Here is a 27,933-nt window from a genome sequence, read left to right as displayed (position 1 = left end):
AGAATTTGAGGTCTACTTGGTTCGAAATACTATTCGGGTTGATTTCTAATGCAACTCAGCTTTGTGGCAAATATCGATTACGAAAAAGTAAATAGCAAATTTATCATACTTCGGCAATTTGGCATCATTTAGAATGTCAGATGATACTTAGAATTTTCTACGGCAGCATAATTTACCAGATACTAGCATAATCGATGATCAAAATCAAGTCGGTTTCAGAGTAACAAAGAGACCATATACAGGAGCCAAAAGTGTGAGAATTTCGACCACAACAGCCACCATATCACGGCATATAGCTAAGAAATTGACTTGTGATTGACCAGTTTGACCATAAATTCCACCCGTGAAGAAGCTAACACTGGACAGCTGGTTGAAACTGATCCTATAAACTGCAAACAGGATTCTAAGAATGAAACTAACATCAATCAATTAAAAAACAATAAGAAAATAGTTATCTGCCTGTTTGCATTGAATTTTGAAAGATCAATGGAATATACATACAGGGTTATATATATATACACACACAGACAGAGATACATATATCATGTCAAATGTGATTGCAAATGAGGTTGCAGGTGAACCAAGAAAGCAAGTGTTGTATTGTGATCTCTTTTTTTTCTGATTATCACAATAACATTATAGAAAATAGAAATATTTTATGTGATTTTTGACAAATAGATGCGCATATTAGCATCCATGACCCTATCCAACCCAAATTAATATTCATGTAAATAGATACACATATTAGGTTATATAGGTTAAGGGATGTGCATGGTGCAGTTCAGTGCGGGTTTTGGCTAAAACCAAACTGAAAACCAAAACTTCGGTTTTTTGGAGTTATTGTCCTTGTGAGTTAGGAAAGTGACCGGTTCCGGGTCGGGTTTTTGACCGGTTCCTCCGGGTTTTTTCCACCGGTTCTGGGTACGGCTCCGAGGAGAAATCCTATACCTGGTCCTACCCGCGGGTAGGGTATGGGTAGGAACCGGTTCCGGGTCGGTTCCGCCGGGTCGGGTTCGGAACCGGTTATTTTGTGCACCTCTACGGCTCTACCCCACGTCATGGTTGACGTCTTCTATTGAAGCGCACAATGAACCAATTGCCTAACCTGTTTAATGGTCGGATTGGTTTTAAGAATCAGATAATGCAATTAATTTGAAATTTCAAAAGTCTGAAAATTTGTTTAAAAATTTAAAGGTACTCAAATTATAGCTTTAAATTTTTTAATTCACCTTTGATTTCCATTGTTTTACTTCTTAAACAGACCAACACACTGTGTTACTAGGATATGTATACTTTTTTTACTTCATTTCCTATAAAATCATAACGCTATGTTCTTCATTTTCTCAACTAGTTAACGGTCAGACCGGTGAACTGAACGTTATTTCATAGATTAATTAAATGTTTAAAAGTATACAAAGCTGGAAATTTCCCAACTTGTAAAATAATGAAAACCCCGTAAGGTGTAAGACTGTCTGCATCAGTTTGGTGCAATTTTTTACACAAACAGCCTAGTCAGCATGCCACATCAGCTTTACATTCATTCTTTCCATAAACAATTTTTTACCTACAACACTAACATATTCATCCATTCCACAAACAACTTCATATTTTTCACATCACCAACATTAGGGGCCCACCAACCACCATTCTTCACCATCCTTGGTGAAGGATGCTTAAGGATAATCCACCTCAACCTTCACAATAGTTGTCTTTTCCATCCTTCTCACAAATAACCTCCACATAAGCCATGGATGGCCCTGATGCGGAAGGTCTAATGTATTATTGATCAACTATATATAGAGTTACAAGAGATAAATACAAGGAAACATAATCAAATGCAATCTCCTAACTATGGTAACACTATAATACTAAAACTCTAATAATATATTCTATAATACTCTCTAATATTCCTCTGCAGTTAGAGTGGTAGGAAATCGGACACTTGGACCGGAGCGCAAAGCTTGTGAAGATATACGACCGGCTGTCACGTAGAGCAGGAACTCGATCGGTTATAGGATCTAAGAAGATCGGCAGCGTCTTGACCGTAGTCAAGCGGCTAGGCATGATGACAAGAGCTTCGACTTTGACGGCAGGAGCTATGACTGAGTCGGCCGAAGCAACGACTTGACGGCAAAAAAGAAAATTATATATTCTAAAGAATAAAACAAAAAAAGAAAATAAAAAAAACTTTTATTTCAAAGAAAAGAACTAAAACTATATAAAAATATAAAAAAATTTCAATCGTTTATAACACTATAGTCTAAACAGAGAAAAAGAAAAAAAATATGGATAGAAAAAGAAGGAAAAAAAAGAAACTCAAAAGAAATTTTAAATCAAATTACGTAAAAGAAATTTTTAATTTTTAATTTTTGGTACCAAAAGAAAAGAACATAGAGAAATAAAAGCAAACCAAAGAGAATCAACGAAGCACTAAAACAAAATTGACAAAGAAACTCAAAACCGTGGTTGACCGGACCAAAACAGAGGAGAATAAAAGAAAGAAATTGCTATGGGTTTACTTTGGCTGGTGGACATGTAGATTTGAGAGAACGACAAAAATAAAGTAATATATAAATATGTGTGACGTCCCTGAGGCAGGACGAGAATAAGAACAAAAGAATGAAACAGATCATAATCTTAAGGCTTTGATACCATATAAAATAATGAAAACCTCGTAAGGTGTAATGTATTATTGATCAACTATATATAGAGTTACAAGAGATAAATACAAGAAAACATAATCAAATACAATCTCCTAACTATGGTAACACTATAATACTAAAACTCTAATAATATATTCTATAATACTCTCTAATACAACTACTGTTAACATTTAACAAGCATGCTAACACAATAAAATTGATCAAAAGATTTGCTTTTGAATTCTCAACAACCAAACTCATGCATGTGTCGGTTGAAACCGAATTTTAGGCTAGTTCAAAAACAAGTTCTGTGTGTTTCCTTTTAACTACATCGGTGTCATAAACCGACGCTCACCCACCCCTTTCTCATCTACAAATTATTACTCTTTTAATCAGCATACGCATAAATGCGTATAGAGAAAATTATTCAAACCCGTAATGGTACTTTGTTGAGAAAGGGGTGATCAAGCGTCGGTTTATTAGACATATGAACACAATCGATTATCGCCACCATGGCTATGCTTGGACGACTAATTTTGCAATCTGCTTAGGAATCACTTAGGTAATTAGGGGCGTTCAAAACCAGATATCCGAACAACATTTTGGATAGTGGATTTACTTTCGGAATCTGAATCCGAAATCATATAACATATATTTAAATTTTGTAAAAATAAATATTTATAAAAAAGTTTAAAAAATTATTTTTAAAAATATTTCCGATATCCGAAATCTGAAATTTATAATTAATAGTTATTTAATAAATTAAAAAATATATATTTCGGATAATTCGAATATCCTAAATATCCGAAAAAGTTCAAAACCAATATTAGAATCCAAGTCTGAAAATTCAGAAATCCGAGATTCATCGGATAATTCGGATTCGAATACTTTGAATACGGATTCAGATTCGATTTTTTAACACCTCTAAGCTAACATATTGCACAAGAATGGTACAATTAGCTAAACCAAACTTTTAAATAGTCATCTTAATTTATTAACTCTTTAATGCATCCTTCAACCTTCTAACGGATAAAGATTATTTTAATGATCAGAAATCTAAAACTTGTCACAAGTAACGAGGAGATTAAACCAAATAAAAAAAAAATACATATCTTTCAACCATTGCATATCTAACCTCCTCATCATCATCCCTTATCAGACTTTCTTGAAAACATTTGCCTAAATCTTACAAACATTTTTCTCTTTCACTAACTCATTCATAGTTTTCATGGTAATCAAATTCATAGCCAGCTGATTTAGAAATGGTGTTTTGATGTCATTCTTCAGGATTTTGGTTGTCGAACCCCCCTGTCACCACCTCTTCATCTCTAATGTTGGTAAGTAGTTCAGGAGCTTTTTCAAAAACTTTTTTGATCGTCTTTTGCCTTAACCTATAATATTACATTCAAATTCAATTAATTCAATAGTTCAAAAGCAAATCAAAAGTTGTTACTATTATTTTTTTCACTTACAGAATGTTTGACGCGTCTTGGTTTATGTAAATGATATGTTGAAAGCCCCCTAGATTAGCTCTCGATAATCTTTGAACCTCCATGTTCATGAAAACGTTTGTCACCAATTCTTTAAGTCTTTCACGTCTGTAGCCCCCACTCCCGGTGAATACGGACCGGTGGTCAGCCAACGAGAGGGTATTTGCGACTGTCAGGTTTCCACCCCAAAAACCTCAGCTGTTAACCAAGAGAATTTTAGGGTATGGTCACCAACCACTACCGTGTGTTTTGTCATTGATTCAATAGATATTGCTCTTTTGATAAACATGTTCACAGCCAATCTTGTCCCCGACATCATTTTAGCTTCAAAAGATTATCACACAGTTAATTAGTTGTTTTAATTATAAACTATACACAACCCCCTAGCCCAGATAAACACTTAAAAACACAATAATAAACTTCATAATAAATTACTAACTTGTTGCATGCACTTGTTTATACATTCAGGTATTACACATATTTTCCCAAATCATCTCCATGAAGCACCCGTTTTTCCTTTACCAGAAAAACACGTTCAAAATACGTCAACACAATGGTTGGTGAGTTCTTAATTTTAAAAGTTATCTTTTGAAACAAAGATTTTCTTGTTTTCATAAATACCACTTCGCTCACACAGCCTAAAGTTAGCGTTCGTTAGAATAACAAAAATAGCATTAACGACTTACGGTCGTAAGAATATTTAAAAGCAAAATTTATTTGTTAAAATATTTATTCGTCCTTATTAGAACGAAACCATAAGTCACATCGAAACCAGTCTTTCTTCCGGGTAGAAGACAAGCTTCGGCCGCCACCGGACCACTGCGCCGGACCACCACCGACCACCGTGCACCACCACCGGACTACCGCCGGACGCCGGCAACCATGACGGAATCCTCTAACCTCTCTCTACCTTTCTCTCTCTAAAATGTAGTAATATGATGTTAAAATGAATGTAAAGTGGGGTGACCCACCTTATATAGTGCGGTTTTAAACGCGTTTTGCGATCGCGTTTCTGTCTCTCACTCCAACGAACCTGCTACTTCAAGTGACGTTATATTTTCCAAATATAATTTCGTCAAAATATTTATTTCAATCTCGACTTAAAATTGTCTCGCTAGCTTATGATTTCTACTAATAAATTTTTGACGATCGTTTCCCGGTGTTGGTTCCGTTGAACTCCGAACTTAATAAAACTAGTGTAGTTTTTCCCAAAAACAACTCATCCAAACTTATGATGTTTATTTGATTTATTTATCTAAATGATAAACCTCAAATACAGAGATTGTATTAACTTTTACAAGCTCATCGGTACATGTGTTTTAAGGAATGTGTTTGAAAATACTAATTTGCATTTTCTCGTTTCGTTATAACTCATAATTGAGTCACATTTCCGCCGGCGTTCTCGGTTTTCAATCCTTAACAATATTCAAATGGATTCAGCCATGGTCATTTTATCGAATGTCGGGTTGAATATTCACACGTGCAACCAAAACGTTCGTTTCTTCTTAACTTATCACCAAAATTTCTTTATTCTGTCTAACTTTTCTAGCGTTTTAAAAAATATATATTCCCGTCATTTCTAGCATAAAATACTATATTTAACTTATGGATCTTAATTCTCACATAACCCAGTCTAAACATATCTTAATTTCATTTATGAAATATAATAATACTTTTTTTTTATTTTGACGGGAATGTCCTCATGATCATGTCCTCAACATCATTTTAGCTTCAAAATATTATCACACGGTGAGTGGAGTGATACTTCTGTATAATAAAAAGCATATACACCTCACAGAATAAATTACTAACCATCAACTATACATAACTCACTAGCTTATATACACACTCAAAAACACAATGAATTACTAAAGCAAAACATGTAGAAATAGAATGAATCATGTAAAATGTGTTTTTTTTCTTCAGTGAATTTGTAATATCTAAATGGAATTTAACCAACTTTTCATTCTATAAATCTTAATAACATCAATCCAATTCTTTTAAAAAACTATTTCCACAAATTCAAACAAATAATTTGTGTATTTTTATATATAATCACCATAATATCTATAACATTCATTTTAAGGAGGGGAAACAACTTATACAAGCTACAAGTCAGGTACAAGAATACGGTCTTGAATAATTGATATTGTCTTCACTTCCGTTCCCCATAACTTGCTCATCAGATTAATCTTAGTAATATTTTATACAAAAATATATTTAAAATAATGTATATACACCAGAGACGCAAACGAGTCGAGCTGCTCATAAACTACTCAAACTCGGATAGATAAAAAGCTCAAAACGAGAGCTTTGTCAAGCTCGAGCTGAGCCCAAGCCTCTAGTGAAGCTCATTTAGTTATCGAGCTCGAGCCTTGTATGAGAAGCTCGTTTAGGCTAGTCAAACCTTGTGTATTTTTAGGTTTTACCTCTTTTAGAATTCTAAAGTATTAATTTCACATTGCCGTGTTCGATTCGAGCTTTGGACCGTTTAAGATTTTCTCAAAATATATAAAAATAATTAAAAACGTATATATATTAATTAAAATAATAATAAACGAGCCGAGCCCACACCTGAATAATGACGCACGAGCTGAGCTCGAGCTTTAGAAAAAGAGTTTGAAATGAGCCGAGCTCGCTCGTTTACGTACAATTTACACCTCCACAACTACTTAAAATATTATATTAAGCTTACCAACAAGTTTTGTGTGTTTCCTTTTAAATACATCGGTGTCATAAACCGACACTCAGTCGCTCACCCCTTTCTCATCCACAAATTATTACTCTTAATCAACATACACATAAATGTGTACAAAGAAAATTATTCAAACCCCTAATGGTACTTTGTTGAGAAAGGGGTGATCAAGCGTCGGTTTATTATACATATGAACACAATCGATATTGCCATCATGGCTATGATTGCACTAACTAATTTGCAATTTTCTTTAGGAAATTAGTTAGGTAACATATTGCACAAGAATGGTATTAGGTAATTGATTTGTTAAACCAAACTTCTATAGATAAGGCAAATTAATTTTTGAACTCTTAAAAAAAGTGTTGTTAATGGTGAATAGGGTTTGGATCAAATATAAATGACTTTTATCGTGAGTACAAATAAGTGAATAACTAGAGTAATTATGCTAACATTAAAATAATAATTACGGGTATGTAAAAATTAAATGGCTGTAGTAATTCTTGGTAAATGTTAAAATACAAAATGTCACACCAAAGAAAATATCTAATTTTTAAAGCATAATAAAACCACAATCCAACAGATTAACCAAAGAAAGGCAATATTGTTAAAAGCAAACACGCGGTACACATGTCATAGCAAGCTTCTATAAGCCCAAATACAGAAGCTGCAAAATACATAAGCCAAAATAAGTTTAGAGGTTTTAAAGAAGTCAGAATGACTTGCAACACAAACAGGAGAAATAAATATAGATATAGATATAAATATAAATTCTAAAAGTCTTAGATCTTCTTGGGCCTTCCATAGTGTTTGGCAGCACTGTCATCAAGTTCATTCAACAGAGTGAATGAACGAGATCCCATGGCTGCTCGGAATCTTGAAACAATCTCAACGATTTTAGATTCCGGGACATGAAAGGCAAAGGCACATCTTTCGAAACCACTATTGATGACCATTAACATCAGAGTATGCACCCTTATAGCAGATTCGTTTACTTTTAGACTCCGAATCTTCTCAATCGTCGTCTCCATGCTATGCTGCTTCAACAGTTTTATAACATATTAATAGGAGCTTATTCATATGCATGTACAAGACTACATAGTAATGATCAATTCCCATAAAACATATTCTAATAAACAATAACAAAACTAAAGTATTAAAGATTCGGGAATAAAAAAAAATGAATCAAACATAGATTTAAAATAGGGGTGTGCATGGTGCAGTTTTGGGCTTAAAAAAAAACTTCGGTTTTGGGATTTTTAATATCACTCGGTTTTGGTTTTTTGGTTTTTGCCATTTGGACTTGAATATATTAGGCCGAAAATAGTGAGTACATGTGTAATTACTTTTGTTAATTAATAAACTAGGTAAAATAAAAATATAGAAATTTGGTCCGGTTTTTACTATGCAAATTTTACAAAAACATAAATAGAAATTTGGTCCGTTTTTTTTTTTTTGGGAGGGAGGGGGGGGGGGCACGGGATTTGGCCTAGCTTTTTTTTTAACAAAGCTTATAGCTTTTTAAGTTTTTTTTTTACAAAATAAGCTTAATTTGGTGTTTGGTTTAGCCTTTTAAGCTTAAGCTTATTAGCTTATATAGGCTAATTTGAAGAAGCATGTTTGAAGATGGTTTTTTTTAGCTTACTTGGAGAAGCAGCTTATTTGTTTAGGTTTGGTTGTTTTTCGGTTTCTTTTAAAACATATAAATATAAATACAGAAGAAGCGGGTGTAGAAGGTGGTCCCATTATCCAGATGTAGCTCAGTATGTGTTATATATAAATTTAAATTTAAAAAATTATCAAAAAAAAAGGAGTTTAAAACATATATTCTAATAAATATAAATAATAAAAAAGAAGGTATATTCGAGAATAAAAAATACCTGTTTTTGGAGGGTGACATCATCATCATCATCGTCATCCGGTAGTTGTTTGTTATTGTTGTATTCAGCAGTTATGTTTGCAGATGACGATGATAGGTATGCATCCTGTTTCAACCTTAAGCGCTCCAAAAGAAGCCCACGGGAGTGCTGGTACCCGGCGACGATTCTCGTAAGTGTACGTAGGTCGACGGCATGTGCGATCGAACACAGCTTCAGATCATAAGCATCCACTGCTTCCACTTCCAGATCAAACAAGTGCTTGGCAATCGACATCTGATAGGGTTAGAACCGTAAGGAAGAAGAAACACAAGTTTAGGAGAAGAATTTGTTAATTTTGCTGAATGATTCGATCAGCCTTAACATTCCAAATAAATAGCCATGCAAGTACAATATTAGTCCTCATACTCAAAACATAATGAAAAGCAAACCCAAACAATAGAAATAGGCCATAATGGTCCTTGACAAATGCAAAACAAACAAACCACACTCAATTAAATAAAAGATAAATAAGAAGCGTATCAATACTCCCCGCTTAACCACTTTTTGTCCTCAAGAAGTGACCTCAGTAAAATCTGGAAAACGCAGCTTCAAATCATCAAGGAACTCCCATGTCGCGTCTTGAGTCGTCTGACCTCGCCAATGTACCAACACCTTCATAGCTGCCTTAGCAAACTTACGATCCAACACGTCTTGTGGCTGAAGTGTGAAACGGGCTTCCAACGGAAAGGGAATCACTGTAGTGGGCGGCCCCACCGCCTCCTTGAGTAATGAAACATGAAACACCGGGTGTATTTGTGCTTCTTCCGGCAAGTCTAACTTGTATGCAACCACCCCCACCCTTTCCACGATTAAAAATGGCCCGAAATATTTAGGCGTGAGCTTAGAATATTTGTGAACCCGCAACGAATTTTGCATATATGGTTGGAGCTTAAGGTAAACCCACGCAGTGGCGGATCCAGGAATTTTTTTTTTGGGTGGTGCACTACTTTTATATGTTTCAATTTCACCAAGTCGGGTATATAAAATTCCGGGTCGGTTTGAGGTTCGGGTCGGTTCTATGGTTCGGGAAAAGTTCATTACATAATAAAAATACGATAAAATAATAAAAGAGACACCGTCATTAGAAATTAAAAAACACGTAATATCAATACAATAGTCTTTACGAATTAAAAAAAAATGTTTATAGTTGTTCCCTACGAGTCTTCATCTTTTGAAAGCGTTGCATTACTTCTTCAACCGAAACTTGCTGGAGGAATTCCCTTTCAATGTAACAAATGCAAGAATCGTTCATGTATTCATCACCCATCCTATTACGCAAATATGTTTTCACATTCTTCATTGAAGAAAAACATCTTTCAACACTTGCTGTTGCAACCGGCAAAACTAATGATAACTTTATTAAACGATACACTAACGGATAATCAATGTGTAATCTTGTTTTTACCATCATTTTAGCAAGATCACCTAAGCCACTCAAGTTGGCAAACCGGTTATCTTCTTTCATGTTAGTAATGTAGTGGCCAAGTTCATATGCAAGCTTATCCTTTTCATCAAATTCAAAATCACATGGATACATCTCGGCCAAGTTTAACAAGTTTACTTTACTAAAGGCACTAAAATTACAAGACGGACTCAAAGAACTCATATTAGTAAGCAATTTAGTGGTTACCTTATTAAAGCGGCTTCCAAGCTCTTGAATTTGCATATCGAGAACCGTGTTGAAATTATTAACCACATAATGATGACGATTGGTTATACCGGTCTTCTTTCTTTTAAATCTCGGGTCAATATACTCGGCTTCCATATCAACCACTTCAATTTCATATTTTGCACAAAAGGATGTGACATCTTCCAAAAGTGAGTCAAAACCTTCAAGTTGATACCTTTTTAGGCTTTCATCGGTTAACTTAACTAGCTTAACTGCATTCAACATATCTTGATATTTTCTTTGAAGTGCTAGACACAATGTGTTAGTAACACCCAAGATGTATTTCATCAAATGTAAATAAAATACAAAATTAAAAGTTTTCATGAATTCTTGAAGCCCACGTGATTCATTTTAGTGATTTGAAAACTCTTCCGATTTTTCTATATATTCAAGCCGTCAATAACACTAGGATATAAAGTAAGCAAACGGAGAATTGTTTTTTCATGAGAACTCCAACATGTATCCTCAGCTCTTGCAAGTGACAATTCTTGATTCTTTCCACTTCCGGTTTCAACTTCCGAATTTAATCCCAAACTTTCTCTTTGACTGTCTCTTAATAAATCTATTCTTTTACAAGATCCACCAACAACATTTACTAAATTTGATAATTATTTATAAAGTCTGTAAATCTCATAATGTTTGGTTGCAAGGCCCACAACAACAAGTTGAAGTTGGTGAGCAAAACAATGAACATAATATGTTGAAGAAATTTTCTTTCAAAATTAAAGCTTTCAAACCATTAAACTCACCGGACATGTTGCCTGCACCGTCATATCCTTGGCCTCTTACCCTACCAATACTCAAATTGTGGCAAGCAAATAATTCATCAATTGCAGCTTTAAGAGATAACGCGGTTGTTTCCATAACATGAACAAGGCCAATAAATCGCTCCTTCACAAATCCTAATTTATCAACATATCTTAAAACCACGGCCACTTGTTCTTTTTTAGAAATATCTCTCGATTCATCAACTAATATGGAAAAGACACCATCATCAAGTTCTTCAAATATCCTCTTTAATACTTCTTTTGCAAAACAATTACAAAGTTCTTTCTGGATTGATGGAGACGTCATTTGATTATTCCCGGGAGGATTACCTAATATAACCTTACCAATTTCTTCACTTATTTCTCCAAACACTTTTAAGAACTCAATAAAATATCTCCGGTAAAGAGATTCTTCAGACTCATCATGACCACGAAAAGCTAACGAACTATTCAACAATGCTTTGGTAAGTCTAGTCGAAGCATGTAATCGGACTCTATATTGTTTTTTATGTATATATGTTCCTTTATCAGTGGCCACATGTATAGACTGAGCTTGGTTAAGTAAGTCTTTCCCCTTTTTACGTGCTTTGTTGTGAAAACTATTTCATTTACCAACATGATTGCTAAATTTCTCCCGACACCTATTCCAACATCGCAATCCTTCACTTAGAAATGCATCATTTTGTCCACTTTCCTTAAACAAGTAACAATGCAAACAATACACTTTATCCGCTTTGATACTATATTCCAACCAATTTCCAAATTCACTAGTATACCATTCCTCATTAAAGCTCTTAATTTACCACTAAAATTTGTTAGAGGACAATCATGCCCGGTTGGTTGACATGGACCTCTAAGTAGATATGTCCGCCTAATTTCATCTTTTTGACTTGGGTGATAAGATGAAATTGGTTGCCTTTTGGAAGGATCCCATGGTAGATCATGCAAATTTATTTTTGACGGTTTACTACTTGAAGATGATGATCCAATGTTCGATGGTTCACTGATGTGCTGTGTGCAGTGTTGCGTAAAATATGAAAGGTTGGATGATTTGCTTTTGCACAAGATCGCGTTTTAAATTTATAAAAGTGATTTCTACAAAGACTAAACACACACAAAATAGGCAAGTGTACCTATCGTATATGTAGAATAGTATTGGTAAGAACCAAGTATCGATCCGTGGACACAAATGTTTCTAATAATGAATCGTTGTTTTACTTTAATCGGAGGTTTTAATCATTTTGGGGTTAATTTTCTTCAAACTTCTTATAAAATATAAATACTTATATATATAATATATAGGTGACCAAGAAAAGAGATTCTAAACGAGTTGTTCAATTATGCGAAGGTTACCATCTAAGATCAAGAATCCACTTCATTTTAGCATTGATAAATAATATTTGAACATGTGGTAAACTTACCATAATAATATATGATAGATAGCTCCTTAAACCTTAAGTGAGCATATTTGGAACTAAGGAGATAGCATGCGCATTTTAAAGTCCACCCTTTCCTAATGTCATGCCTTCTCAATGATGTCAATTTAAGTTGGCAAGTAGTTTCGTAAAGTAGAAAGATTAGGATTGACTTCGATTTCTCAAATACCAATTCTAACAACTTCGGGTAGTTGTAGTTTAGTCACACAACCTCCCCTTGGTTGATTTATGTAGGTTATAATTACACATTCCATTAACATATGATTTCTTTAACTAATTTGATATCCTAAGCAAAGCCATTTTCGGATTACCAAGGTTTAGAAAAATACATCATAACTTATATCTCATCATTTCTAAGTACAATATAAGGATCCATGTTTCGATAATGTATCAAAGTATTTTTATCTTTCAAGAACATGAATCGATCATGAACGATTGCCAATGGAATTGACAACCACCAACTTTGAATTAGTGATTTAAGATGGTGAAACATTTCTCATCAAAAGATAATTGTAATATAACCATGTACTTTACTAGACTACACCACATATTTTATATAATTATCAACTAAAACAAAGCTTCTTCATAGATTTTAGATGGTAAAATGAGTTTAGCTCATAATGAGCATGATGATAAACATTAAGATGAATGATAATAACAAATACATGATTAAACTTGGAACAATCTAACCAAATGTAGATGAATCTTCCTTCTTAATGATGATGATGATGGATGATGATGATGGTTGATGGTGATGACCTCCAAGCCTTCAAACTCTTCAATAGATCTTCAAAGTGAGTGTTAGTGTGTGTTTTTATAAGAGAGAACCGAATAGATTTCTTTTCAAGGCACACTCTTCAAATGGCACAAGAGCCACTATTTATAGGCAATCTGGAGTGTGAAGCACGGCCCCGTGCATTTTTAAGATGTAAGGCCCCGTTACCGGTAACCCTACTTTCGTGTTGGATTTACTCATAAACACAGTTCTAAATATCAGAGTTAATTAAAAACTTTACGCGGAATATAAAACTTTCATAAAACATTACATATCGATTCATAATCATGTCTTAAAACATTCCTCTTGTCTTTCAAAATCAAAACATAACTTATAAAACATATCAGATCTTCAGATGCCAGGCTTTAGTCTTCTGCCATGTGTCCTCCACTCAAGTCAGCTGTCTCATCCTACTCACCTGCGTGCATACTAAAAGTCAGCTACGCTGAGTGAGTTCTAGTTAATCATACAATACTATACAACACCTTCTTACATACATACGTACTTAACCTCATAACTTTCTTTTATACACACATAAGTACTCATACCTTCATTCTTACTTACATACTTTCTTTCTTACTTACATACTTTCTTTACATTCATAATCATACGTTTTAAAGAGCCTTTCGCCCTATAACCTCACAGATATTATAAGGGTCTGGTCCCTAACATCACAGATATTATAAGGGTCTGGTCCCTAACATCACAGATATTGTAAGGGTCTGGTCCCTAACATCACAGATATTATAAGGGTCTGGTCCCTAACATCACAGATATTGTAAGGGTCTGGTCCCTAACATCACAGATATTATAAGGGTCTGGTCCCTAACATCACAGATATTGTAAGGGTCTGGTCCCTTGCTTTCGAATATTAGTAGGGTTCAGTTTCCTCTTCGTTACCATACAACCATGCAACATACCTCGAGTATTATTAGGGCTTGGTACCCTTTTCGTAACCATACAACCATACAACCGTCATTTCCTTCTTTTATTAACTTTATTACGTTCATACACGTAAACATACATATCATACTTGCCATATTTATAACGTTACAACCTGACAGTACGTGCAATATCCGAAGATCGTTCACGTACCATCAAGCAATCATTCATACATATCACATATATCACATATGGCATACACTTATCACTTAGGATAAATGTATTAACAACACATCAAGTATGCACACAGCCCCGAAAACATAACAAGGAATGGGGCTAGAAACTCACCTGGATCCTGTTACGCTCGTCGTTGATCGTAATTCCTTTCTTTAACTGGGCTCGGCTAACTGTATAATATTTACACATATCAATTAACTACTACTACTCGTTTTGTATTTCTATCTATATATGACCCACAACGAACGGGGGTCCGGGGGCAGCGCCCCTGGCAGCGGGGTTCTAGGGGCGGCAGCCCCTAGCGGGGTCCAAGGGGCAGAGCCCCTGGCTGGGGTTAAGCTGCCAGGTCAGCTTGGAAAAATTTTATTTTCGATAACTGCCTTAACACATTTTCCATTAGGTTTTTAATTTATTTTCTAAACGAACTTCACTTCAGGCGAAGTTAAACCTTAGGCGAACTTGGCTTCAGGCGAAGTTATACCTTAGGCGAACTTGGCTTCAGGCGAAGTTGTACCTTAGGCGAACTTGGCTTTTAGGCGAAGTTAAACCTCAGGCGAACTTGGCTTTTAGGCGAAGTTAAACCTTAGGCGAACTTGGCTTTTAGGCGAAGTTAAACCTCAGGCGAACTTGGCTTTTAGGCGAAGTTAAACCTCAGGCGAACTTGGCTTTTAGGCGAAGTTAAACCTCAGGCGAACTTGGCTTTTAGGCGAAGTTAAACCTCAGGCGAACTTGGCTTTTAGGCGAAGTTAAACCTTAGGCGAAGTTACCATTTCAGCGAAGTTGCCATCAGGCGAACTTGGCTTCAGGCGAACTTATCATCAGGCGAACTTGGCTTGCAGGCGAAGTTCATCAGGCGAACTTAGCTTGCAGGCGAAGTTGCCCAGATGAAGGCGAAGTTGTCGCGCTGCAGATCTGATTGCCCATAACTCCTTCGTTTCTTAGCCAAATAACTCGATTTTGGTACCCACGGAATCGTATGATCGGCGCCTACAAATCCCAACCATCAAATCGGCCTAAAATCGACGTTTTAGGGGTCCGATTTGGGCAGTTGTGTTTCGGGTCCGATTAACCCGTCAAATCCTAACCATTTTCAGTAATATTAGCTTTGCGGGATTAGTTCTTACCTTTCCAACTCAGATCTACCAGCAAAATCTCGGGTCTCGACTTCGGATCTCGGTCGGTTATGAGTGTGTTTTGAGGAGTGTGTGGAGTGTGTGTGGGGTTTGGTGAGAAATGAGATATTTTGGGATTTTGGGGGTATTTATATCCCTGAAATCCCATTCTCATTTATCCTATCTCAATTAATCCAAGTCCATGACCCGCTCCTACTCGATATTAATAATTAAAAACGCGAAATCACTAACATAACTTTCTTTATTCAACATTATAAATTTTAGGATGTTACATAAGACATGTGCCAGATTTGTTTTGTCTTTTCTGTGACGTGGTCACGGCCCCGTGGTTGAGAGGTACAGCCCCGTGCTTTTTAGTGACATGTGCTAATTCTTTTTGTCGTTTCTGGAGGTAAGCACGGCCCCGTGCTTCCTGAGGCACGCCCCCGTGCTTTTTAGTGACATGTGTTAATTCTTTTTGTCGTTTCTGAAAGGTTAGCACGGCCCCGTGCTTCCAAAAGCACGGCCCCGTGTTTCCTGAAACACAGCCCCATGTTTCCTGAAAGCACAGCCCCATGTTTTGCTGTTTTCTTTGGTTTTTTCTTTGGCTTTTCATTCGTTTCTTCGTTTGAGGCTGGATTCACCTGAAAATACATGTTAACATGATAAGTAGTTATTTTAACTATATTAAACGATAGAAGTTGCACTTTTTAGAGATTATTTGATGCTAAAAAGATGTATATTTTTATATACATCAAACATCCCCACACTTGAACCTTACTTGTCCTCAAGCAAGCTACTTATAAATATTCTCTAAAAATAGCAAGTTATGACCATAACTTAAACATCCCCAAAAGAGTTCCAAGAAAATGGGAACAAAATAACCAACCTTAAATCATGGGAATATATGTAGTGATACATAAAAAGGTGATTTTGTTTTTATGAGTTTCCGTTTATGCAAAACGTCACGTTCTCACAATGTTCACTCACACTCGGTTTTATATTTGATCACACCTGTGATGTATGTATGTGAACACTCTTAGTCAAAATGCAACCTGTGAAAAATAAGCTTGTAGCAATTTCAAATCTCCACCTTTGTGAAGGGTTGCATAGATTAGAAGGTAATATGGGTTGGTTTTGAGTAGGGATTTGGTATTTTGTGGTGGTTCAAGGGTTTAAGTTAATGAGGATGAGGACGGTAAATACAACTTCTGCTGATTGTCGGGAGTCTTAAGATGTCTTCAACGATTAGCTCCTTTCTCCCAATTGCTATTTTTTTTAACCTAGTGACTCTTTTAAGGTCAGATCGTCAAGACCAGTTTTGTCGAGGATGTGGATTAGTTCTTCCTCAATCCTGTTCTGAAAATAACTCCCAACTCTAATGGATCGTTCGGCTCTGAGCCTAATAGCCCCCACCCTCATTACTTCGGTATATTCATGCTGAGACTGAGTTTGACTTTTTCTACATATTCCTTTGTGGGACCAGTTTCCGCAACCTAAGCATCGTTCGTATCTTTTCGCTCTTCTCTTCATTGCGTTTTTGGAAATTCCACAAAATGGTGGCCTTTGTTCGTCTTGGCGCCACTTTTTCCTCACCTCATTGCTAAAGAGAAAGATTCTCTCCCTAAGTTATGGAGGCAACCTAGGTTTTGTGAAGTGATGCAGCAAAGGAAATTGAAATCAAAATAATGTATTTCCAGTTCTTTAGGGTCTGCCGGTAAAAGACTAGTGTTGTATTTTACCGGTGAGAGCGATAAAGTGGAAAAGTTTTGGTTTAGGATTTTGGGTTTTGTAATTTGGGTAATGGTTTGAGAGGATTGTGACAATATTACCTTTTTCCTTATACAACGCTTCGTGCGGTCTTGAAATGAATAATTGCGACAAGTTCTAAATCACACGAAACATATTACTCACTCAATGCTTCCGAAAAAATATTTATATGGCATGAGGTTTATCTCACAGTAACGGAGGGATTTGGTATAAACGCCATATTTTGCATAAATTTGTTCTCATTATTACAAAACTTCTTTTTACTTTTTCACTTTTTTGGTTATAGTAGATTTGTAGTTAGTTATTTGCAAAAAAAAATTCTCTTGGATTTTCTTTTGGTTTTGTCAAAAATAGTCTTTGTTTGCTACAAAAAAATTGTTATTAGAGAATCTTATAATTAGTTGAGCAAGCAATTGGTCAAGTAATTCCCCTCCCCACACTTGAATCTCACGTTGTCCTCAATGTGAAAAGATTCATAAAAGATTAATAATAAGATTCATATGAAGTATGGAGGGTAAAATGGAAAGGAACTTCCCTACGGGCCAACGAAATTTTGACAGAGCGTCCCCTGTTGTTCGTCCGTTTTCCTGTAGTGTACCTATATAAAAATTGCATACGACCAACAAGCATAATAATACTTAAAATTATTATTATTATTATTATTATTATTATTATTATTTTATTTATTATATATTTTAACTTTATTTCAATGCCTAGTTTAATCAGGGTCTTGGCCAGACCCTACTTCCAAAATGTTCGTTGATCTGGGTGGAGGATTAGTACCTCCGAGACGGTCTCTAATGGTCCATCGATGTATGGTTTCAATTGAGGTCCATTAACTTTGAACTTCGGGCCTTCAGAATTTGAAATCTCAACTGCCCCATAGTCAAAAACTGATTCAACTATGTGTGGACCTGTCCAACGAGATTTCAACTTTCCTGGGAAAAGACGTAAACGTGTGTTATATAACAGTACACGGTCGCCAACTTGAAATTTCTTGTTTCCTTTTAAATGGGCGTCGTGTAAACGTTTAGTCTTTTCTTTGTAAGACCAGGAATTTTCATATGCGAGTGCTCTTAGTTCTTCGAGCTCGTGAATTTGATCTTCTCGGTTTTTACTGGCAGACATTAGATCAAAATTCACTGCTCTCAGAGCCCAATACGCTTTGTGTTTTAGTTATACGGGTAGATGACATGCCTTCCCATAAACAAGTTTGAATGGTGTTGTTCCTATGGGGGTTTTGTATGCCGTCCTAAGGGCCCACAAAGCGTCATCTAACTTTTCTGCCCAATTTTTGCGATTCATTCCTATAGTTCTTCTAAAATCCTTTTAATTCCTCGATTTGATACCTCCACCTGCCCACTAGTCTGAGGGTGATATGGTGTTGCCAGTCGGTGGTGAACCCCATATCGTGCTAAGACTTTGTCCATCAGAGCGTTACAGAAGTGGGTACCTCTGTCGCTGATTAGGGCTTTCGGAGTACCGAATCGTGAAAATAACTTTTTCAGAAATCGTACAACTACTCGAGTATCGTTAGTGGGAAGAGCTTGTGCTTCTACCCATTTAGACACGTAGTCGACTGCTACAAGGATGTACTTATTTCCGAATGAGTTAGGAAATGGGCCCATGAAATCTATTCCCCATACATCAAAGACCTCACAAAATTGAATGCCTTTTGGAGCCATCTCAATTTTGACTGAGATGTTTCCGGCTCTTTGACAAGCATCGCATGCTTGGATCAAAACATGTGTGTCTTTATATATGGTGGGCCAAAAAAATCTTGCATCAAACACTTTTCTGACCGTAGTGGTGGTACTGTGGTGCCCACCAGTAGGTCCTTCATGACAGTGTTTGAGAATATCTAAGGCCTCCTTTCCCGCTACACACCTAAGAACAACCTGATCGGCCCCGATCCTAAACAGGTATGGATCTTCCCAGTAGTAGAACTTAAGGTCGGAGAAGAATTTCTTCCGTTGTTGATGAGTTAGCCCTTTTCTTAGGATTCTACAAGCCAGATAGTTTGCGAAGTCGGCAAACCAAGGACTTTCATCCTTTTCCTGCATGACTGCTTGGATATGCGTGAGAATTTCGTGTGGAAAATTATCATCGATAATTTCTTTGTGAAGTTCCTCTGAATCTGGGCATTCTAAGCGTGAGAGATGGTCTGCGGCTACATTTTCTGCTCCTTTTTTGTCTTTGACTTCTATGTCGAATTCTTGGAGTAGTAGAATTCATCTGATAAGTCTGGGTTTGGCATCCTTCTTGTTGAAGAGGTAACGTATGGCGGCATGGTCGGTGTAAACTATGGTTTTGAAAAGAACTAGGTAAGATCTAAACTTTTCAAAGGCAAAAACTACTACTAGTAACTCTTTTTCTGTTGTGGTGTAATTCTCTTGTCCACGATTAAAAATGGCCCGAAATATTTAGGCGTGAGCTTAGAATGTTTGTGAACCCGCAACGAATTATGCATATATGGTTGGAGCTTAAGGTAAACCCACGCAGTGGCGGATCCAGGAATTTTTTTTGGGTGGTGCACTACTTTTATATGTTTCAATTTCATCGAGTCGGGTATATAAAATTCTGGGTCGGTTTGAGGTTCGGGAAAAGTTCATTACATAATAAAAATACGATAAAATAATAAAAGAGACACCGTTATTAGAAATTAAAAAACACATAATATCAATACAATAGCCTTTACGAATTAAAAAAAATGTTTATAGTTGTTCCCTATGAGTCTAGGGAACAACTATAATATAACACACAAAGTGCTATAATATAATAAAAAATAAACATGGCAGGCGACAAAAACTAGTCGCCCACCCCATTATCGCCCCTTTTGTCGCCCCAGGGAACGGTGCCCGTGCCCCTTATCGCCCCCCTTTAAGTCATCTACTACAAGTAGCCTTATTGATATAGTTTAGTAAATTGATGAGGGCTTCACAAGTTAGAACAAAAAAAAAACAAGTGCAATTTTTTTACTCTCTTATACAATTTGTTGATTGTTTTATTTGTGTAAATTGATTTATCCTTCGCTTTCATCAAGGAATTGTTAACAAATTCTTAAAAAGAAAAGTGTTATATTTTAGTGAAATTCCATCTAATAATAGTGTTAGTATGAGACAAATTGGAAATAAATAATCTTATCTTTTGTGTATTGGTAATGGCCGATAATAATCAAAACTTATAAAATCACTACTAACGGTTCAACCTTTCAACTATTTTTGTCTTAATGGACTTCCGTTAAAAAACACTTAACGTTGTCAGGTTTTTTCCGAGTTACTAACCGATGTTTTAGGGATTTTGATCGGAAGAAGAATACGAGTCAACTGATGTAAAACTTATTTCAAAATGGTGATCCAAACGACAAAACATGGTTTCGATTCGGCCGTTTGATTTTCCAATTAACAAAAATCAAGCCATTTGAATCACCGTACGAGATAAGTTTTACCTCGACTCGTATCCTTCTTTCGATCAAAAGCCCTAAAACATCGGTTTTTAACTCTGAAAAAGACATAACGACGTTAAGTATTTTTTAACGGAGGTTCATTAAGACAAAAATAGTTGAAATGTTGGACTGTTGTTAGTGATTTTTAAAGGTAAGATTATTTTCGGCCAATACATAAAATGTGAGAATATTTATTTTTAATTTGCCAAATCTATACCATATATAATATAGGAATTATGGACCTCTTAAATTTTAAGAGGTACCACTCTTATTGCATGTCATACAAGTAATAATGCATAAAATTTTAAAAATTTAGGGGTAATTTAGTCTTTGCTCATTCAAAAATAAGTTACAATAATAATGGTTTTTCAATTTTAATTAAGTTTTGTTAATTTATTAAATAGTTACACATTTCTCCATAATTCTAAACTAACTACCCCCATGACTCTTTAACGACCGTAGCTTTTTAACTATTTAATATTTTTTCTAAAAAATTACACCATAAAAACGAGCATTTTATTCTCTTTAATTTGAGTATGGAATTGCTATAGTTTATTAATTTTTTAAAAACTAACATGTTACGCGATTACCATTTATTACTGGCAACTGGTCGGACAGGTTCAGCTAATGGTGTTGGAATGGGTTAGATTGGAACATGTTAATACAAAAATGGTTAATTTAGTTCATCCTGGGATGAGTTTAGATCTAAAGGGTTCATGTCAAAATGGAATTCGGGTCGGAACTGGTCCGTCAAAACGAATTGGGTTAAAAAATAGTTTATTTGAAATTACTATACATTTCATCTTTGTTTCTTGCTTGTCGCCACCAGTTACGCGCGTTTAAGCATCAGTTACGTGGATGACATACCGAGTTGCTCACGTATAGACGTTATGTGATGCGCTTACTGGCACCGGCAACATGTCCGATGCCACGTTAAATGCATACCACCGTCGGGTTACTTACGTACCGTTGCGAGGTTACAAACATACTAACATCAATTACGTTTGCGCGTACACCGCTGCATCGTGCGGGCAACTGGCTAGTATTACTAATGAACTGGTTTATTTGTGAATCATTTTTATTTGTTTCGCCTATTTTTAGTTTATCCAAATTGTACCCCCGTATTAAAAATTGTTGTATACGTCTGTTTGTGAGTAAAGAAAAATTCACAAAAATCTAATGATTTAAATCTAGATCTGAATCGCTCTTAGAATTATAAAACGAGACAAATATACATAGTGAAATCAAAACAAACACGAATGATAAACAATGTAATCAATTGATTTGATTGCAACCAAAGATTACAATCAACCTAAGGAGTATGCGTCTCTCGTTTAAGTCCCTCCTGTTGGGAATTATCGACCCCGGTTTCGGTGAGTTGGGCCAAACGAGTTCGAGTTATAATCAAACTCGTTTTACTATTAAGGAATAAATAAACATGTTGGTTTATTTATTTAAGCATATTAGATAAAGATAGTTTGTGTTTGAGTTTGAGTAGAATTATGAATCATCTAATTCTTATAAATACTCTTTGTAATCATTTTTTGATGTAATTTTCTGATGAATAATATTTGCAAGTTAGCAATACGTTATGGGTTTTCTCTTTGCTAAGTTTTCTGATAATCAATTCATTACTAGATAGGTATCAGAGCTTAGTAGAATATTTGCAAGCATGTGGCATATTAAGACACTCAACACACTTGTAATCCATAAAGTTTATTTAAAACACAAATAATTATTATACTTAGGCAATTTGTCATCATTTAGAATGCAAAATGATACTTGTAAATTCTACAGCAGCAGATTCTACCAGATGCTATTTAATATTTTTGAGTTAATGTTTAAAATAACTTGTAATTTCGAATCAATGATCAAAATCAAGTCAGTTTTAAAATAACAAATAGAGCACATACAAAACCCAAAAATTGCTGCCACTCGATCACGGTTGATAGCTAAGAAATTGACTTGTATTTGACCAGTTCGACCATAAGTTCCACCCATGGAGAAGCTATCACTAGAGAGACAGCTGGTTGAGACTGATCCTATAAACTGCAACAGGATTCTAAGAAGGCAACCAACGTTAAACAGTTAAAAACATCGAGGAAATAGTTGTTCTTAATGTCCAACAACTTAGCATCCATGACCCTATGCAGCCCAAATTCATCTTCATGACAAACAGATACATATATTAGGTTATATTGGTTTAGGTTTGGTATGCATATATAGTGGTAACCGTGAGACCCCAGTCAGGGCCACTAATACGGTAGGCAGGTGGCCTTCACTGGCTTAAGATTTAACTGTTACAGACAGAAACCAGTGAAAGCTGGATTCAAACTTGAAATATCTACAGACACTTAGCACTGCACCACCACCTCTAGAGGTTGGTTCAGTATATAATCACTGCAAACTAAAGGGGTATATACGCGGTTCAATAAAAAGGTAACATTATCAGCCATCTTGTTACTTATAGAACACTGGTGATAATTAAAAGAAAACGAAAACAACCATGAATAAGGGATATACGCCAGTACAAAAAGAATACACAGATGCACGAATCATATATATACGCGAGTAAAAAAAAGAATACTATTCACAGATCGTATAAACAGATCTAGCATACCATGTAAAATAAAATCACTAGTCAAAATATCTTAACATGAATCTGTCTAAACGCCTTGTTACAAAGACCAATTTCTGAACCTTCCCGAAAGAGTAAAAGGAAAGAATTCATACACAACAAGTATGATGTTATATGAAATTCTCGCTATCACAGTACCAAAAAGATACTTACATTTTGGTGCTCTTGCTCTCCACTCTCCAGTCATACCGAAGCACTTGACTTTATTCAGCGTCGGTCAACTATAGACAAAATTCTTCAAAGTTCCAGAAATATAGAAACCGCTACCTCTGCTTTGAACGAAAGTAAACACAATAAGATGCAAAACTATAGATTTAGAAGAATAAAGAATAGGAATAGAAGTATTGAACCTTCTTAGTCTCGGAAACTCTATACAGATCAGCGTGTATCTCAGTTAACCACAAACCAGGAAATAGAGTCTGCAATAATATTAATACAAATACAAGTTAGCATGAATGAACAACAATCAAATGCAATAACACATCACTTAATAAAAAACTTGCTTCAACCTTATGTGCATAAGATAAATGACGATTTGCAGATTGGGGTGTAAATGAGCCCACCCCGAGCTCGACTAGGCTCGAGCTGGGCTTGTTTTGACTTACGAGAGCTCTAGCTGTAGCTCTTTTTCTAATGCTTGGGCCCGGCTCGTTTATTATTTCTTAGATTATTTATATATGTTTTTAAATTTTTATATACTCCAAAATAAAACTTAAACGAGCCTAAGCACGGCTCAAGCTCGTGTAGCACCTTAAACTAGCCTAAGCTCGGCTCGAGCTCGACTGTGCAGTGTTAAGTCAATACATGCAAGTCCAAAACGAAATAAAACTTATAAAATACACAAGGCTCATTATAGCTCAACGACCCTAAACGAGCTTCCGATACAACACTCGAGCTCGATAACTAAACAAGCTTTATTTGAGTCTCGGATTCGGCTTAAGCTCTACAGTTGCAGTATGAAACTAATGCATACAAGTCCAATACAAGGTTAAACTTATTAAATACACAAGTCTATATGAGCCTAAACAAGCTTCCCATACAACACTCAAGCTCACTCGAAAACTAAACAAGATTTATTTAAAGCTCAAGTTCAGCTCGAGCTCGAAAAAGCTCAGCTCATCTCGAGTGGCTTGCAGCCGACTAGGTTCGTTTGCAACCCTGTTATTGCAGACAGTATTGTGCTTTGATTTGCTCTTCTTGTTCCTCTATACCTAAATTTTACCGTATACATTCTAATGAAATCGGCTCGTTTCAGGCTTTTTTTTCCTAAAGACTGAGCTCCGATCGTGAGTCATTCTTTCAAACCTGGAGTCTACTCGTTTATAACTTCTTAGTTGATTTATATACGTTTTTAATTATTTTAATATATTTTGAGAAAACCCTTAAACTAGCCACAGTTCAACTCGAGCTCGCGTACTACCTTAAATACATACAATACAAGTTGTATGATACAAGTTCAAGAAGAGGTAAAACTCAAAATACACATATCGATAACTAAACGAGATTTATTTAAGGCTCAGGTTTAAATCCAGCTCGAAAAAACTCAGCTCATTTCAACCTTTTTATCAATCCGAACTCGATCTCGGCTCGTCTGCACCCCTATTCGCATGCAGTATTGTGTTTCGATTTGATCTAGTTCCTCGGCTCGTGAGTCTTTTTTTTTCAAAATCGGGCTTTGGCTCATTTATTATTTCTTAGTTAACTTATATACGTTTTTAATTATTTCCTATACATTTCAAGAAAAACCTTAAACGAGCCGAAGCTCGGCTCGAGCTTGTGCAGTACGTTAAACTAGCCAAAACTCAACTTGGGCTTGATAACCTATAAATTACACAAAGCTCGAGCTCGGGCTCGATAACTAAACGAGCTATATTTGAGGCTTGGGTTTGGCTCGAGCTCAAGTTTAGAGCATTTTCTCGATCCGATCTCGAGCTAGTTCTAATTCTCATATCAAATTACTACAACTTAAATACTAATATCTCTATCAATACATTATTATACACAATTATATAAAAACAAACAATTAAACTAGGGTTTGAAACAAACAACTTACATCAAGATGATTCTGAATACTTTTCGGTCTCTTCTTCGGCTTCCGGGGCAACCGGCGTTCACCCATATCTTCAAAATCCTTCTCCATCTCACGCCGTGAAAGCGGCACACTAAACTTCGCCCTACCCTTCTCTCGTCTCTCAATCCCATTACCATTAATATTATTATTATTATTGGATGATGTGGGTTTCAACTGTTGTTGTTCTGCATCAAGTTCTTTCTTGAAATTGAGTATTGTTTTCTCCCAATTGGCTTCCATATCGCCGTGTTTGGCTTTCAATTTGAGGATTAGATTGTCGATTACTGCTGTGGATGGTGGCCACATGGTGGTGGTTAATGGGTCGGTTGAATTGGTGCATTTTGTGATGTTTAATTGGGGTGTTGAAGTGGGTGTTGAGTTGGATTTCTGAAGCATTCTTATTCAATTCAATTGAATTGAATTGAAGTGGGTTTTAATGTTTGATTTTGATTTGATTCAATTGGTTTGATGGATGTGAATGTGAAGTTTGTGTTCGTCACGTTTATTACAGATAGGTTTTCCGGCGAGGTATATATATATATATATGTATTAATGTATATATATTGGTGAGCCCAATAAGGGTATAAACTATAATATATAAAGCCCATGAGTGCACAACCCACCCGGACCCGTCAAAACCGAAAATACCCGGTCAAAACCCAAAAAAAAAACTAGAAAACCTGGTTAAATGCTCAACTATACCCGGAACAGATTCCTACCCGACCTGGTTTGACTTTTGTTGACCAAACCTCGTTACGGTTCTTGAAAATAATTGGTTTGTGGACCTCTAATTCTAGATGCCAATGAAGGATTTGAACTACCTCTTGTGAGATTGTTTGTTCGAAGCTCGAGTTTATTGGAGTTTCCGTTCCGCTGCTTGTTTTGCTAGAGAATTATGCTTTTGTGGTGGCACGATGGCTGTCAAGTGGCAGTTGATGGTATGATTTCTCAGGGTAATGCCCAAGCCAAACTTTGAAGTCGGTATGGACCTGGTTAAGACAACATGGTCTGGCTAGAGTGGGAAATGGGGTTCTTCAAAATTGGAGAGTACGGTGGCATAATACACAATAAAGTTGTCGTTTAAAAAGAAAAAAAAAGATGTCAATGAGCTGGTGGTGAAGTGATAAGGAAGAGACTTGGTGTTCCATATGACTCAGGTTCGATGCATGCCCCCGACATTTAGCTTCAGCGGCATTTATTAGGTGACGTTCACTAGTTAGATCTTTGAACTGAACGGGTTTTACTCACCACCACACTGTCGTGCCTTCGAGCGAGTGTTCACGTGTGTTGGCCTTATGTGAGAATTTTTCTCAGGTCGAATGACAAGTGTATTCCGATATAGTGAATTTAGTCAATAGCCTATTTGGAGGATTCGTTGATCATTCAAGAAAAAAAAACACTTCCTAGAAGTGACGGGAACTCAACCGATATCGGTTTGTTATGACATAGGTACAGTTCTTATGACACCAATATAGTATGCATATGCTATAGCGACCGTTAAATAAACCGTAAAAATAAATTCATAAAATAATCAAAATGATTTATAAATTTACATGTTTATTAAATCTAGTTACATGATACCATTTTAAAGAAGAAAATATTAAAAAAATGAAAATCACCATAACAGTTTTTTTAAGCGTTTTGTCTTCATGGTAAGTCAATGGATTTGTCAATTACTAATCACCAGAGTTTGTTTAATATAAAGTTAATTTTACTTGTTGAATGTTGATTATGATATTGTTTTATGGTGTTTTTGCAAAGGTGGCATTGGGATTTGATGATTATTGATAACTGGAGTTGTTACTGTTTGGTATAAATGCTAATTTTGGTTATAATGGTAGTTAAAACATGTTCATATCATCCTATATGTCCTTTCTTATTTATAGATTTTGATTGCTAATGGAATAAAATTATTCCTTCTTGAAGTGTTCATTGTAACCTTTGGCTAACCTTGGGAAACCGTGTGGGTCGGATACTGGTTGTTGTTCAAAATAGGTTTTGACCGATTTGGATTCAGTTCCAAACTGGCTTGATTAAAAAAGTTGCGATTATTTTGGGGTTAAAATGAGTTTTAATCATAATGGGCTCGTCTTGTAATGTGTTGTTTTAGAATAAAAAAAGTACATATTATTTGTTTTTATGATGGCTAGCGATGTTGCATAGTAGGGTTGAAAATCAATATAGATTATGTAAGTGTCATCTTTGTTTAGTTCTAAGTTTGTAGTATGTATTGATTGTGGTATTGGTATTGGACTATTGGGTGGGTGGGTGGGTGGGTGGGTTGTTGATTAATGCTCAAATTAGAGGGAAATATGAGCCTAAAAGTCTTGAAACATTCTAGTTGTAGCATCTGACTTCTTGAATTTACATCTTCCACATTTAGACCAA

At 35.7% G+C, this 27,933-nt stretch overlaps 4 protein-coding genes across 6 annotated transcripts; all 4 read right to left on the bottom strand.

Moving 5' to 3' along the window:
- Positions 1 to 127: 127 nt before the first annotated feature.
- LOC143611384 (uncharacterized) lies at positions 128 to 26,001 on the bottom strand. Of its 3 annotated transcripts, none has more exons than XM_077085594.1 (4): positions 25,528 to 26,001; positions 23,825 to 23,893; positions 23,628 to 23,743; positions 128 to 389 (listed from the first exon to the last, which is right to left on the bottom strand). In XM_077085594.1, the coding sequence occupies exons 1-3, from the start codon at positions 25,939 to 25,941 to the stop codon at positions 23,738 to 23,740; spliced, it is 489 nt and encodes a 162-aa protein (XP_076941709.1). In that variant the 5' UTR covers positions 25,942 to 26,001; the 3' UTR covers positions 128 to 389; positions 23,628 to 23,737. The 3 variants fall into 3 exon arrangements, with proteins under 3 accessions (XP_076941709.1, XP_076941707.1, XP_076941708.1); XM_077085592.1 differs by lacking the exon at positions 128 to 389 and adding an exon at positions 22,670 to 22,898; XM_077085593.1 differs by lacking the exon at positions 128 to 389 and adding an exon at positions 22,670 to 22,885.
- On the bottom strand, positions 9,254 to 9,619 carry LOC143611371 (uncharacterized). The gene has a single exon (XM_077085581.1). The coding sequence runs from the start codon at positions 9,617 to 9,619 to the stop codon at positions 9,254 to 9,256; it is 366 nt and encodes a 121-aa protein (XP_076941696.1).
- Positions 9,885 to 10,637, bottom strand: LOC143611370 (uncharacterized). The gene has a single exon (XM_077085580.1). It carries the CDS (start codon positions 10,635 to 10,637, stop codon positions 9,885 to 9,887), a length of 753 nt encoding a protein of 250 aa, XP_076941695.1.
- Positions 10,793 to 11,486, bottom strand: LOC143611369 (uncharacterized). The gene is made up of 2 exons (XM_077085579.1): positions 11,162 to 11,486; positions 10,793 to 11,007 (listed from the first exon to the last, which is right to left on the bottom strand). The coding sequence occupies exons 1-2, from the start codon at positions 11,484 to 11,486 to the stop codon at positions 10,793 to 10,795; spliced, it is 540 nt and encodes a 179-aa protein (XP_076941694.1).
- Positions 26,002 to 27,933: the final 1,932 nt, after the last annotated feature.

The sequence above is a fragment of the Bidens hawaiensis genome, unplaced genomic scaffold, assembly GCF_021521415.1.
Source record: "Bidens hawaiensis isolate Kalapana, Puna unplaced genomic scaffold, B.hawaiensis_p1.1 tig00030891_1, whole genome shotgun sequence".
NCBI lineage: Eukaryota > Viridiplantae > Streptophyta > Magnoliopsida > Asterales > Asteraceae > Bidens > Bidens hawaiensis.
This window is presented reverse-complemented; position numbering and strand designations above follow the sequence as displayed.

Coding starts and splice junctions, on each gene's coding strand:
- LOC143611371 (XM_077085581.1), bottom strand. CDS start 9,619: ATGCAAAATTCGTTGCGGGTTCACAAATATTCTAAGCTCACGCCTAAA.
- LOC143611370 (XM_077085580.1), bottom strand. CDS start 10,637: ATGTTGAATGCAGTTAAGCTAGTTAAGTTAACCGATGAAAGCCTAAAA.
- LOC143611369 (XM_077085579.1), bottom strand. CDS start 11,486: ATGACGTCTCCATCAATCCAGAAAGAACTTTGTAATTGTTTTGCAAAA. Junction 11,008..11,161: donor CGGTGCAGGCAACATGTCCG/GTGAGTTTAATG, acceptor TATCAAATTTAG/TAAATGTTGTTGGTGGATCT.
- LOC143611384 (XM_077085594.1), bottom strand. CDS start 25,941: ATGCTTCAGAAATCCAACTCAACACCCACTTCAACACCCCAATTAAAC. Junction 23,894..25,527: donor GTATTCAGAATCATCTTGAT/GTAAGTTGTTTG, acceptor ATATTATTGCAG/ACTCTATTTCCTGGTTTGTG.